We start from the raw sequence: 14,162 nt of genomic DNA on the forward strand, positions 1-14,162 counted from the left end.
TGTGGCTTAAATGTGCAATGCTTCACTTTCAATATCATGAGTTTACATTATTGCAAACAGTTTTTGAAAGCAAACCCCAAATGAATCCACTGTTTTTATATAGATGGATAGTATAAAAATAGCATTTTATGAAATTATAGGGTAATGAGTCTTGCAAAATATGCTTAAGAAGCTGTTGGTATTCTATAACAAGTAATCTTTAACTAAACCACTACGAACAAGAAAAAACTGAGAGAAACATCACTAAACCTGTGTCCTGTGTCTTTGCTCCTTTGGGGTGATGAACACAAATCTGCAGGTTGAAGAATCCAACAATTTCCTTTTTGAGCATTTTACTGGGCCTCATATCACCCCAGACGTACAGTATTGTAGGCAGAAGCTCTTCTCCCAGTCCACACACCCTCATCCTACAATTCATAGCTGCAGATCTCAAGAAGACATTTAGAGCTGAGACGAGGTGCTCCAAAACAGTCAAGTTCCTCTCTTGCCTAACAGAAAAATGGAAATTAGAAAATTCTGAATTTTTACATTTCACTATAACAACTAATAACAGAACATTTTTTTTCATTGCAACAACATGAAAGCATTAACAGGCATTATCAGACATTTCAGAGGTTTGCAAAAAATTTCACCTGGCATTAAGCAGCGCTTTGGAGAAGAAGCTGAACAGAGCGTTGTTGAATCCGTTGGTCTGCATGCAGCAGCCCTTAACCACCGTGTGGATGACTCTGCTCACCAAAACACGGTTGATGGATTTGGATGAGGAGCTGAACAAGCCACAGTACAAGTCCAAAAGACCTGTGGATCAAAAAGCAAGTGTAAATCCATCCAGCTCAACAGATGACTTATCAGGATGGATAATTTAAGAATGTAAACATGTATAATGTAGGACATATTTATAGCCCACTGACTGTGCCACTGCTGAGGAGTGATGTCACACCAGTACTTGCGGACAGACAGAATATCCTTTAAAAGGAGGCTACTATAATGTTCTCCATAGGCTGAAGAGCAGTATGAATTCTGCAGGATCTCCATCACATGTTTCAGCAGCTCGCTGCACTTTAGTCGCGGCCCACCTGCAGGAAAATGCACACACTGTAACTATAATCACTACATTACACTCAAAATTACTGCTCAGTTTTTGTTGTTTCTACTGAGGTGACTTAGTCAAGTGAAAAAATCAAAGCTACAGATTGAATATATATACAAAAATATAATCTTTTTAATATGTCTAATCATTTCAGCTGAAATTGTATAATACTGTAACCTCATCTCCAAATGACAGTGCCCTTACGTTTGTTTGCATAGCAAATGAAGAATTTGATCAAGCTGCAAATGTCAGCCATCTTCTTCTGCCGCATGGCCAGCGTAGTCGCTGTCACGTTGGATTTGCTCGACTGCATGCTTTCTGTCTCCTTCTGGACATAGCGCTGCAGAAACCTGGTGATGGAGAAAAGTCAGAGTAAATAAACAGAATAGAAAGCATTTATTTTACAAATCTGTTTCCTCTGATAGATAGTGGAACCAAAATCCTATATTCCTATGTTAACACAAGCAGAATTTATGTTGCAGAATGTGGGATGAGAACAGATTCTTGTGAGAACCCATGAAACAAACAAAAAAAGGCTTCCAGCTGGTGATTACTTGTGACTGATGAACAAACTGAAAGTGAAACTGTGCTGTTTAGGTGAAAATAAACTACTCCATTGTCTTAGCAGTGAAAAAAAAAGAACAATAACATCATCACCAACTTAAGATTCCCAAACCGTGTGCTTCAAATCCCACAGAACCAGGACAAAACCTGTCACAGATATCTTTGTGTGCACTGTGTTGCATATTTGCAAAAATGCAAAGTGGCAGGTTACCTGAAAACAGCATCCCATGTGAGTTGCTTGGAGCCTTTAGATTTAGGTCCTGAGGTGCGATCCAGTTCCTGTATAGTCTCTGGAGATTGAAGGAGCAGTCTGAAGCGTTCAGTTTCTTTCTGGGTAAATAAAATCACAAGTGTTGAGGCGTATATCGTAAAAACTGGTTGATCAGTGTGTTTGGGTGCCTGGAGCAATGCCTCTCATTTTATTGTTTATAAGCAGGTGTGTTACCTTCCTCTCTGTTGCCTTGTCACTCTCCAGCCCTCTGCAGCAGAGCAGGAGATCATTGAGAGCCAAACTCATTGTGCTTCACTGTAGATGTTGACAGCTGAATCTGCAGAGGCAGGATGTAAACAAGCCAGGATGTTACTTTCTGTCACTTTATACCCACTTTACAATCCCTTACTAAGTGTATGCATCCACTTTGTTGTGCAAGGCTCTGCAGACAGTTAAAATGGCAGCATGAATAATTAGCAGTAACACAGCTACTAATAATCAGTGTACACTCAGTGTGACCATGTAGTCAACTAAGTTTAGCACCACGATATTAGCAAACTAGCTTTGAATTTTAAAAACAAGCGTCCAGTCAGACCGTCAGATTTACTCAGGGTGTTCACTGACCTCAGGTGACTGTGCTGGTTGTACTTACAGAGCGGTCCACACAGGCAAGTGCAGATGCTAGCCGAGCAGCTACTGTTCCTCCCATGAAAACTTTACCATCTCGACGTGCGTGAAACGCCACACGCACGAACACGCAGGACAAGCAGGATATTCCCGCCCCGGCAGCAGCGGGGCTACGTCACGTCCTGGTCGTGGCTAGCATCGAGTGAGGCTATTAGCTAACCACTCAACGATAAAACCAGCTCCATGTTTCATTGGGATGTTATTGGAGCGGTGGATAACCAGTTTCAATCATGCTCACTTTGTTAAATTCATGAATGTGTATATAACATAATGTAGAGTGTAAAGGAGCTTGACTTTCAACTGGACTACAACTACCGAAGGTCTAACCGGCGGGTTACGTTGGTACATCCGGGTTATACGTGCTACGTGCGCGAGTTCCCCGCCTTTTGAGTAGCCTGAAGAATGATACCACTGACGTCTTTTAAAATTTGACTCTGTCTAACGGATTTACCTGAGACTTTTCTAGAATATGTAGCTAACTCTTCACCAATACGGCTATTTTATCAACTACCAAGCGGTCATGTTGCTCCCGTCCGACGTCGCTCGGCTGGTTTTAGGTAAGTCTGGTTGGGAGTAGCAAAGCTGCAGCGGTAGCCAACAATGAAACTAAAGGTAAACAGGGCGGCTCAAACATGGGCTCAAAGCCTAAAGCTGTTAACTAGCGGTCAGCTGGCTAGCTCTGTGGGGTCACATTTGGTTTGCCGTTGAGCTAAATTGTTGTGCTGCTGTGTTTTTGTGACTGAGAGCTTGTTAACGTGTTTGTCCAGGTTACCTCCAAGAAGAGGGACTGTCAGCTACAAGCCAAGCTTTTATCAATGAGAGCCCCAATCTGAAGGAATACGCCGACCACACTATAGGAGATGGGACTATTCCTGCTTGTGTTTTTGTAAGTGTCTTCATCTCTGATTAGCGACCTCGCAAACTGCTAAATGAACATGATGCACATGGAGGTGTTAGCTAACTGCATGTCTGATTCACTGTCCCTCCATGTCCACACAGTCTGTCTTTGGGAAAGACCTAACAACCATTTTAAATGAGTACATGGCAGCCAAAACAAAAGGTAGGATGAATTAACAGTCACCGTCTGTCATTGTTAATGTTTCTTGGTTCTGTTGCTGATAATTACTCAGGTTTTTTTCCAACAGAGTCCTCGCGTGAGGTTCCTGTCCTGATGACCTCCTTGTGGAAAAAATTGGATTTTACACTCAACCAAATTAAGTAATGAGCTTCAGCTTTCATTATCCATATTAATGCAGCTGTATTAAAATGAGACTGGCAAAAAATCCTAAATCTAGCACTTTCATCTCCTTTATCTTACTGACATTGTTTCATTGTCGTTCTGTGTCTGTCTTCAGGTCATTGCAGAATTCCCCCAATATATCAGCAAATCAGAGAAGTAAGTTTGATATTGTTCTATTGTTTACAAATTCTAAAATCCTTTGCATATAGCTAGTGTGCATAGCGGAGGTTTCCATAAATTTGTATTGAGCACACACGTAGACTTGACTCAGATGCGAAGATGTACAGCATTTTTATACTGCACTTTTTGAAAGTGTGTAAATGATTCTGACAGTGTTGCATAGCTGTAGAATCCACTGAGTTGATGCATTTATGTGCAGATGCATATATAATATGGTAAAATGCTTTTAACTGCTTGAAAAATAGCTTTAGTGGTGACTAGTGGAACCTCTGGTGTCTCATTAACACCGGCCAACACAAACATGTTCTCAGTACATGTAGCTTTTTCATTCAATGTGGAAATTGTGAGCAGCATTGCTTACAGTACTCAGCCAGTGATTTAAGTGCACCACTGAGTTTGTATGTGGGCCATTTATTTACCAGCCTCTGTCCTTTGCAGTACGCTCACGTGTTGGAGTGGCCAACATGGCTCGACAGCGGACCCTGGCCTTGACTTCTGCTGAGGGTCTCATCTGCTCTTCAGTTTCTGAGACGAACTCCATCATCAGCCCTGTTCACACCTCCCACAGCATGCTCGGCCACCCCACTCCTGTCTGCTACACCAGCCCACACAACAGACCAGCTCTTGGCAGTGGCACACCACAGCAAAGTCACGATGACAACCGTTTACTAAATATGCCCCGTCAGTATCATAAAACATAATTTCATATACAGTATGTATTAATTATAAGTGTAGAACTGATTAAGCTTGAGTTGTTTGTTTTTAGCATTTGTCCCAGTTTCAGTAGCTCTTGCATTAATTTTACTTGATGATTTCATTTATGTAGCATGTAAAATGGAGCGCTAGTGTCTTTGAACAAAGGTCTAATTTTATGTGCACATGTGAGACACTCAAGCAGCTAATCATTTATTTTTATGATAGCTCAGAAAAGTTTCCTGTTGAAGCTTTTTTTTTTTTAGATCTTGTAAAGCTCCTGTAAGACTCATCAAAGCTCTTTTAGCTCAGTATATGTTTACATGCATCTAAGCTGGTGAAAGTCATCAAAATTCACTTTTGAATATTGTGTGATGTAATGTCTGCATTACAGGGGATACACCAGTGCAGATCATTGTTTCAGAGAATCGGTTAAATCCTGGCCCAATGTCTCCTGGTCGACGGAAATGGTAAATATGGCTGCTTTTGTGACAGTACTGTTGTTGTTGTTGACCATACATTACTGGGAGAGTGTAGAGGACACAATCTGATGTCTTATTTAACCTAAAGTGGCTGGAAAATCGACATTTCCACTACACAAATGGAGCACAGAATTCTTTTGTGTGTTGATGTACTGGAATGGGTTTTTAACAAATAGTTGCAGGAAATGCATAGGTGTAGTGGATGTTTAATGCGATGAGCAATAATTATAGTGGTTTTCCATTTAGGTGAATCAGTCAGCCAGGATCTGTAACTGAAGGACTGTAGTACTGGTTCACTTAAATAGAAAAATGTCAGTAGTTGCAGATGAAATTGCAAGTGTGTGGTGTTTTAGTATGAGATTGCGCTTTTGTCGTGCTCATATGGTTTTGCTCTCGATTTGTATAAGTTGCTGCCCGCTTTATAATCTTCTGCTGCCCACAGGGACAACCCCAGGAAGAGAAGTGGTGCTCTGGGTGGGTCCAGTGGTGCCGGCAGATCTGCCACGACTGCTGGTAGCCTGAATTCAGAACCTCAACCTGAAGAGGTCGTCAATGAGAACTTTCCAGTAAGTATGTAGGTGCAGTTTGGTTCTCTTCACCCAGAGAATTCTTTTGAACAAACAAGAAGTGTTTTGGTCCACCTTACGACCTTAGTTAGGGTTGAATTATCTGTAGATTGTCACATTCGTAGACTCAGAGCAGCAATGCGTTTAACCCTGAAGGTTCCAAGAGTTCAATGCTTTTGTGTTGATTTAGGTTTTAGGGTCAGCATCTTTAGGACTGGGCTTCACACTTTTAACTGAATCTAATAATTAATACTATGCAGCGAATTCAGGGGTGGAAGTGATAATACAACGTTACTGTATGAGAAATTGCATGCTCTCTAATTTTAGATATTGATCTCACAAAGCACCTTCATTTTCTCAGCAACTAGTGATACAAAATGCACGTGACAAAATATTGGGGGACAGATCATTACAAGAGAAGCTTGCTGAAAACATCAACAAAATCCTTGCCAAGTAAGTTGGAATTAGCCTCTATATATGTATAAAGTTGTTGTGATGGATGATGTATTGTGCGGGCTTTTTAAATGTGACTGAACCGTTTCCTTCCGTTTCTTCACTAATATTAGTGAGCCAGTACCTCAAACATCAAAGGCCTCCGCAAGTACAATGGATTCAGAGCAGTCCATAGATGAAATTCTAGGATTACAGGTACTAAAAATATACATTTCTTCTCTAAAAATGTTCTTTAAAGTCTTGTAATCAAGCTTTGTGTTTTTCTTGTATGATGTTAAATTATTTCCTGACATATATTGCTCTTTACAGGGAGAAATTCATATGAGTGACGACGCCATCCATGACATTTTGGAGCAAACAGAGTCTGACCCAGCTTTTCAGGCCCTGTTTGACCTCTTCGATTACCGTAACTATAACCTATTTTGCTTTTAGAGGGGAGTTTTTTGTGTGCAGTGCACTTCTGATTCACAAATGCCAATTGCGTACGACAGTATTATTAAGAGATCACTTTGTTATTGCAGATAAAAACAGACTTACTGATGGGGAAACAGGGGATGGAGATATTAGCAGCAGTCCAGAAGAGACTGACACTGCTGGGCCTTCATCTGCAGTCAGACCTCTTCAGAATGATGATCCAGGTATTCTCACAAAAAACCTAGGCTCTCACTGAAGGGCAGCAACGACACCTCATGCAGGTCAATTCAGGGTTTGTTTTAGAAAAGGAAATATTAAATTTGTGTAAAACATGGTGGATTCAGTCAGATTTATAATTTGTAGTGCCAGTGCAAAATCTGAGGAAGGGGAAAAAAGTGTAATACTTGAGCTGCTACACCTGCTTTGTTGGGCAAATTCAGCCAAGTTTGAAATCATAATAATTCGTAATCATTCTAAGTAGCAACACTAGAATGAAAGTGAGCTGAAGTGAAAACTAAACCTGAGAACAGGAAGATGTGACATTATGTAATCATGTGGATAACAATGCACATTTTCAGACAGCATCTCCTGCAAGACAGTTATAGTTTTGGACATTTTGTTTTGTAGTGTTGTTCTTAAGATCGACATAGCCATATCAAAACTGGGAAAAACAGAGAGCTTGAGAGCAAAATCGAACCCTGACCGCTTCACACTTCCACACACGCCAGCCAAAAATAAATGAGGCCTGTATGAATTTCAGATCGTCCTTTCTGGACCTGAGCACAGTGTGCATGGAAACGTGTTTATCTTCAGTTTAGAAGTTCAACAAACACTGACAGCTTTGTCAGTTATTATGTTTTGGTCAAAAATCTGTGAGTTTTTCCAGTTTAGTTTAATGTCTGTGTCAGGTATGTGTGCAGACAAAGTATCATTCTTATGTTATTCAGACAGGAATCATTTTTGACAACATCTGGTAATTTATCCCCATTGAAGACGGACCTGCCTAGAAAACAAAATAATCAGTATGCCTTGTTCTGTTTGTTTGCAGAAGCTGGAAACAGAGATACAAACGTTTTGGATACAGCACCAGTGACACTGAAGATGAGAGCTGGACAAGAACGTAAGACCAGGAAGTCTACTGCTCCCACTTTATTAAAGAAAACGGTTCTTGGCCCGAGTGGCAGAGCATCTAGAATTGAAAACAGTTCAGCCAGATTTTTAGTGAGTCAGGGGGATCACCAAGGTGTCTCATCAGCTGCAATGGACTCAAGCAGAAAAGAAAAGGCCACACTTTCCAGGGACGGTGCCGGTGTAACACCAATGGATGTTGATGAACCCCTGAATACACCTCTCCCTTCTGTAGACAGTTTGACCACACAGGAGCCTGCGACAAATGACAACACCTTCACCTCACCTGCCCTCAGCGAATCGTTCACAGTTCCTTCATCTAGAGACTCTGCTGAATTTGCGACACCTGAAGATACACAGGCCTCAAATGTGGGCAAAAAACAAGCGTATAAACGAACACAGGGATCTAAAGAGAAGCCTGCTACAGCCCCTTCTTCAGCTGTGCCTGTGTTATTGTCTGCTGTACAATGTCAACAGAACAACACTACTAATCTACCTCAGACATCAGTTTCAAGCAGCAAAGGAGACACTCTGCCAGTCTCTGTCTCAGTAGCACCTGGATCTGGCTCTGTAGGTGTTGCAGTTACAACTGCCTCATTCTCATCATCAGCTTCTACCTCGACAACTCCAACAACTACATCTGCATCACCTGCATCCTCCTCTTTTGTCCCGGTTGTAGCAACACCCAATCCTTCCACCACCAGCCCCAGCACCCCAAGCAAAGCTGCAGCAGACTCTAGTGATATAATGTCTTTGAATATCATCATTAGTGATAACCCGGAGGAGGATTCATCTAGTGACGCAGCTTTGAATAAGGCAGTTGCCAGCATTTCCAGGCCCAAGATACCTACCATCTACCTTTCCTCTCCAGCTAAGTCCCCTGCAATCCTTGGCACTCCAAAGGCCAGCTTGGATGAGGCAGCATTAGCTGTTAGTGGCTTACAGAGATCTGAGGCACATGGTAGTCCTCTCAGCTGTAAGGCTGGAGCAGTAATTTCATCCCCATTAACTGGGACATCACAGGCCCAGCCGAGCTATATAATTCAACTACCCCTGGATGCCGCTAACCCTGCTGTTCAGGGAGCTGCTACCAGCTATTTCCTTCTGACCGAACCCCCAGCTGCAGATGTTCAAACTAGACAGGTGCTACTGCCTGCTGGTGTCTCAAAGGGGCAGTCTTTGCCTCCCAACCAATATGGAGTGGCCACACCAACTCTTTCCACGGGCTTCTCCACCGGTAAGGCACAAAAGACAGTGGGTGATGTTAACAGACAAGAATTATTTTCTAGCTGGTTGTGACTTTTTACACTTAAGGGGATTCAGACGTGACAAACAGCAGGCAGATAATATTACTTCTGTCACATTTATGAACAGTTGATAATATGCAGTTAGATTGCTGTGAGATTCTTGTCCACAATAACATGCTAATAACAATGTGAGATAGCTGAAAATATTAAAGTTTTTGGGTGAAGTTACTCTGACAGAAAATACTCGTTGAGCATCGTTCATTTTTATTGTTTTTCTGTAAAATGTTCTTCCCTGAACTGATGCAGTTAAGGAGAGTATTATTATTTTAATTTTTAAATTAGCAAAGCAATACATGTAGTAATTTTCATTGTGTGTATATGTATCTCAAAAAAGCCCATTAAAATAACAGGAAGAGAATAGGAGAATGCATTCAACAATAACTGTTGAAAATTCTAATGTAATATGTCAGATTTAACAGCATATTTAGTATACTGGCTAGGGGTTATGTCTTACCTCAGAGCAAGGATTTGTTTTCCTGTTCCAGGCCAATAGTCCACGGTTTTAACATTAACATGTAGTCCACTCTGGAGCTACACACATCACATGTTCAGAGTTGTCCTGGTGCAGGAGACATTGGCATGTTTTGTTGATCTTTTACTGGTCCTTGCTTCCTGTCTACTGTAAGTGTTGGTATTATCAAAAACTACAATCTGTGCTCTTTATGTGCAGGATCAGCACTCATCTTACCATCACCTATGAAGTCCATGATGCTCCCCATTTCTGTTGTTGGGCAGAATACTCTGGGGAAGGTCCAGATGGTGTCCAATCAGGTAAAATAGCTTTGTTCTAAGTTCTTCATTTTCACTGGTTGCACAGAGTGATTCCACATCGTTCTGCTGATAATTGGAGCATGAAAAGGTATCTTGAGATTGAATGGGTGGATTTGCGTCATAAATGTTACTCTGCCTCATTATTTAGGACATCTCTGAGATCGAACTGACACTTTAGTAAACAAGATGTCCAAATGTTTGGCAGCATTCAAAATGTCACATTTAGCTTTAGTGTTAACCTCTCTAAGGTCAAGATGTTAACATGCACATGCTCTCTTATACTTACCTTGAAAATTAGAAGTAAATTCTGCAATACATATTCATACTTTAACAGGGTTAAATAGAAGTTTTTAATATGCCCATATCTTTTCACTTTGAGAGTAACATTACATTTATAGTCTTACTATTTTTGAAGCTTCAAGAATTGCAAAATTGACTCTAGTTGTGTAGTGCAGTACTACAGTGAACATTTTTGCCACAAGAGGCCCCCACTGACTTGAATTTCAGCATGGTCCTGAGCGGTAACACTTGCATTGTTACATTTACAGCTTGTTGCCACTCCAAGCCCTGGACCAGTAAAGCAGACAGAAACTAATCAGACTACATTTCCGTCTGTGGTAACCAGACAGTCTGCAACAGCTGGTAAGTTGCAGGTTAACTTGGAGCAGTGTCTTCAGCTTGCTAGAGGTGGAACATCATTAAACATTGTATGCTTTTACTTAACGTTGGCACAGACTGACCTCAGTGTTTGTCTGCGTAATGTTTTTGTTTCCCCATTTCACTTCTCTGACCTTATTTCTCTGAATTCCAAGGAACTGACGAAAATCTGGTCGGTGCCGTGGTTCAGCCTGCGGTGACTGACAACACTGGCCAGCAGGATGCAGCAAAGGGTCCCAGTCATAGGAGAATTTTATGTTTTGACTCTTCTCAAGAGGTTCAGCCACAAACTAGTAGAACTTCCACATCTGCAGCTCCTAATGTGTCTACATCACAGTCTGTCCAGCAGGCTGTGAAAGATAATAAACAACCCATTACTCAAACAAAGCCTGCTATCTTGGGTGGCAACAAACCCAAGAGGAGGATAGAAACTGTCAGATGCACAGTAGATCCCAAGACCGCAGTAAATTTAATGAAGGACTCTAATCCTATACAGCAGCAACAGAAAGATCTCATTAGAAGGAACTCTCGCAAACAGCAGCATGACATCCATAACAAGGAGCCCCGAAGTGCAGATACCAGCAGTGTTGATGCTTCACAGTCTAAGTCAGAATCAAGAAGGAGGTCAAAATCTAGTGACAGGAAACACAGTCGTGATCTACATAATGATAAGGCAAAAACGAAGGATTCCCGCAGCTCCAGGTCGATGTCTTCTGATTCTGCACAGAAATCAGGAAACAGAAAAGACAAAGAGGAGAGCGGCAGGAAAGACCCTGCAGAGAGTGTTCCTTTGAAATCTCGAGAAGGACGTACAGAGAAGAGGACTCCTTCTCAGGGGATGCCAAATGTCACAGCTAACAAGGAGAATGAAATGAAGGCTAGAACAAAAGAGCAGTCCACACCTTCATCCTCTGCATCGAGAGACTTTAGCCCTCCAGCTATCACTCAGGCGGCATCGAACATCCAGTCCAAGGCTGCAAAAGCGCCATCAAAGACCAGCTCTCTAGCCAAGCAGGCGGCAGAGATGCTGCAGGACATGCAAGGACTCAACTCTCCTTCCACCCCAGTCAAAAAGCTTGGAGCGGGCAGTTCTGACGTTACTCTTCCTGGGACTGGCCGTACCCAGGAGCCTCCAGCTGAGGGTCCCGGGACTCCATCCCGACAGAAGAAGGGTAAAGATGGAGAGGGGACTCCCAAGCATTTGTTGCTTCCCAACACCCCAGATGTACCCGGCTGCAGCCCTGCCAGTGAAGCAGGCAGTGAAAACAGCATTAACATGGCTGCTCACACCCTCATGATTCTGTCACGTGCCGCCATCGCCAGGACAGGAACTCCGCTGAAGGACAGTTTACGTCAAGAGGGAGTCGGAGAAAAGTCACCCACAAAGAACTCTAAGAAACGCAAACAGTCTTCTCCCAATGCCAGCCCCCCTGCAAAGAAGGAGTCAAAAAGGTCTCCCAGCAAAATGAAGGACTGGGTGAGTACAACACGAGGATAGGCCTGTGTTTAAAATATGTTAAGGTCTATAAAATTTATCTTTGTAATTGGAAGCTTTGATTTCAGGGGAGTATTTGTCTAAAAATGTTCAGGAAATAGTGGAAAATGAAGATATTGTTTGTTAGTCAAATAATTATTCTATAATACCATGTTCGTGTTTCAGCTGGGCAACATTAAAGGTTTCATCTTCTGTACATTACAAGTACAGAAGATGAAACCTTTTGAAGTCATGTGGATTAGACACGGAGAACACTATTGCTATTAGGAGTGACTATTTGCTGGTGTTAGTCCTGTTATAGACTGGCAGACGGTCCGTGATGCCCTCTGTGGCTCTGAACAGGATAAGCAGTTTAAAGAGTGGATGGATGGATTTAGGCAGCAACACGGCCTTTTTCCTGGTGCCACCATCAGGCCAATATAATTCTATCCAACTCATAAAGAACTCACAAAAGAGCTTTTCTCTTTCTCTTGCTTCCATCCACCACTTTTGGATTCCGGTGTTTATTGAGCATCACAGCCACAATGAGACTGTAAATGACAAGTTTTACTCTTTTTGAAAAGGAATTGTGACTTTTTTTCCAGATGAACTTCCATTCTGTGTCAATACTATTTTTCAGTGAAAATGCAGTAAAAGTAGGTCTACCTATTTGAAGGAGGTTGAATGCTTTTCTTTTTTGTCTTCTAACTGACTTTTGTGTTTTAACTTTTTTGTAGGAAAGGAAGAAACTCATAGATTGTTTTCCTCATGACCTGGACGTGGATAAGTTCCTGTCTTCACTTCATTATGACGAATAAAATCGGGTGCACCAACAGGAGAGGACTACCATATCGCTAGCTTCTTAGGTTACTATACAGGAATAGAACAAGCCATCTGCTAAACCAGTGCCTACAGTTCCTTTTAGTAACCTTGCCTAAGACCTCATAAGCCACAGTGTCTCCTGCAGTCAGTGTAGAACTTTATTTGACTTACCAGTTTCAATTGAAGGTGATCTGGAGTAAGATACTGTAATGTACAGGCACAGTACAACCATAGCACTTTTAATTTAATGTTATTTGATTTACACTTCAATCACTCTCATTACTGTTCTAATCATCACTGTTTTGTTCTGATGCAAAACAATTTTGTTTTGGGTCGATTTGACATAATTGGTGCATCTTTTCACTCAGTTTTTTTTTCTTGGTCAATATTTGACCCTCCTTTGATAAATCCACTTTACACCAAGTGAAACAAGTACTGACAGAAGTACAAGTACATACAACCACACTGACATTTTTGAAATATTTAATTACCAGTGATTTTATTTGCTCTGAATGAAGAACTCTTGTTCACTTTGTCTGTTTGTCTTCAGCACAAGTCTGGCTAATTGAGAAGCAACAAAAAAGTAATGTGAATTAAAATTTTGGTAGCATATACAGCAGTGCATATACATATATGAACAGCAGTCTTGTGTGTTTTTCCTCAATGTAAACACACAAATTGGTATATTTTTCAAGCTGTGACCACTGAACTCCAGAGGCTTTACTTAACGACATGTGTGAATGTTCATGCAATAGTTCATGTTGTTGTATGAGGAGAGGGATATCATTTGTGGAAATATCTGTGGCCATTGAGGCGTATATTTCATGTGTAATTCAATAGTTTTTTTTGTTTGTATCTTAATAAAATTGTCCCATATACAGTGTACTGCATTGTCCTTGAATGCCTCCAGAAGAAGTGAGAAGTCGTTCAAGTATGCTTGCCTATTTCACAGTTGGAAATCCCCGATTCCTGATTTTCATAAAGGCAGACAGTGACTGAGCAACAGAGCAATGTTCTCTATCAAAATCATGACTCAAGCTGAAAACGACCCCTTTGACCTTTTAAGGTTAATATATTCTACGAATGTGAAGCACGAAATTTCCATATAAACGTAACAATCCCTGAGAGTTATGGTGAAAATAATGCAGCATTTCAATCCCAGGGTATAAGTGTCACGTTTTGTTGGCAAATCTGGCAACCTCCGATTGGACCATAAAACACAACTCACGGAAAATACGTTTATACATCGATTTCCCAATAAAAGTAGTTTATGAGCGGGTGGCGATAAAATGCACTCACATGTAACATACAGCTTGGGTTATATTATACCTCGCTTACAAAATTATCCAAATGATAAATTAACCATTTAAAGTTGAAAACAAACCAATTTGAAGAGAATTGTTCGTGGCTGAACAGCGGCGCC

The 14,162-nt window shown here is 41.3% G+C and overlaps 2 protein-coding genes across 7 annotated transcripts in view; one reads left to right on the forward strand and one right to left on the reverse strand.

Moving 5' to 3' along the window:
- The window catches only part of atm (ATM serine/threonine kinase), a 33,053-nt gene extending 30,398 nt beyond the window's left edge, over positions 1-2,655 (reverse strand). For 4 of the 5 annotated variants that reach the window (XR_007945877.1, XM_022197202.2, XM_051957960.1 and 1 more), the window contains exons 1-7: positions 2,518-2,655; positions 2,100-2,202; positions 1,866-1,984; positions 1,295-1,440; positions 912-1,076; positions 633-798; positions 250-488 (exon numbers count right to left, since the gene is read on the reverse strand). Coding sequence is in view for 4 of the 5 variants with exons in the window: in XM_022197202.2 (XP_022052894.2) it covers positions 250-488; positions 633-798; positions 912-1,076; positions 1,295-1,440; positions 1,866-1,984; positions 2,100-2,171 (907 nt within the window). In the remaining variant the exon portion in view is untranslated. Of the gene's footprint in view, positions 1-249; positions 489-632; positions 799-911; positions 1,077-1,294; positions 1,441-1,865; positions 1,985-2,099; positions 2,203-2,489 lie in introns of all 5 variants that reach the window. The other variant, XM_051957959.1, reaches the window with a different exon arrangement.
- A 244-nt stretch (positions 2,656-2,899) lies between these two features.
- On the forward strand, positions 2,900-13,624 carry npat (nuclear protein, ataxia-telangiectasia locus). 2 transcript variants are annotated; one of them, XM_022197201.2, is made up of 17 exons: positions 2,906-3,109; positions 3,320-3,438; positions 3,552-3,612; positions 3,698-3,770; positions 3,908-3,948; positions 4,411-4,653; positions 5,060-5,135; positions 5,590-5,713; positions 6,075-6,166; positions 6,280-6,361; positions 6,476-6,572; positions 6,688-6,804; positions 7,629-8,945; positions 9,686-9,786; positions 10,335-10,428; positions 10,599-11,920; positions 12,655-13,624. In XM_022197201.2, the coding sequence occupies exons 1-17, from the start codon at positions 3,073-3,075 to the stop codon at positions 12,733-12,735; spliced, it is 4,077 nt and encodes a 1,358-aa protein (XP_022052893.2). In that variant the 5' UTR covers positions 2,906-3,072; the 3' UTR covers positions 12,736-13,624. The 2 variants fall into 2 exon arrangements, with proteins under 2 accessions (XP_051813941.1, XP_022052893.2); XM_051957981.1 differs by lacking the exons at positions 5,590-5,713; positions 6,075-6,166; positions 6,280-6,361; ... (5 more) ...; positions 10,599-11,920; positions 12,655-13,624 and having other exon boundaries at positions 2,900-3,109; positions 5,060-5,139.
- The last annotated feature ends 538 nt before the right edge of the window (positions 13,625-14,162 follow it).

The sequence above is a fragment of the Acanthochromis polyacanthus genome, chromosome 13, assembly GCF_021347895.1.
Source record: "Acanthochromis polyacanthus isolate Apoly-LR-REF ecotype Palm Island chromosome 13, KAUST_Apoly_ChrSc, whole genome shotgun sequence".
Taxonomy (NCBI): domain Eukaryota; kingdom Metazoa; phylum Chordata; class Actinopteri; family Pomacentridae; genus Acanthochromis; species Acanthochromis polyacanthus.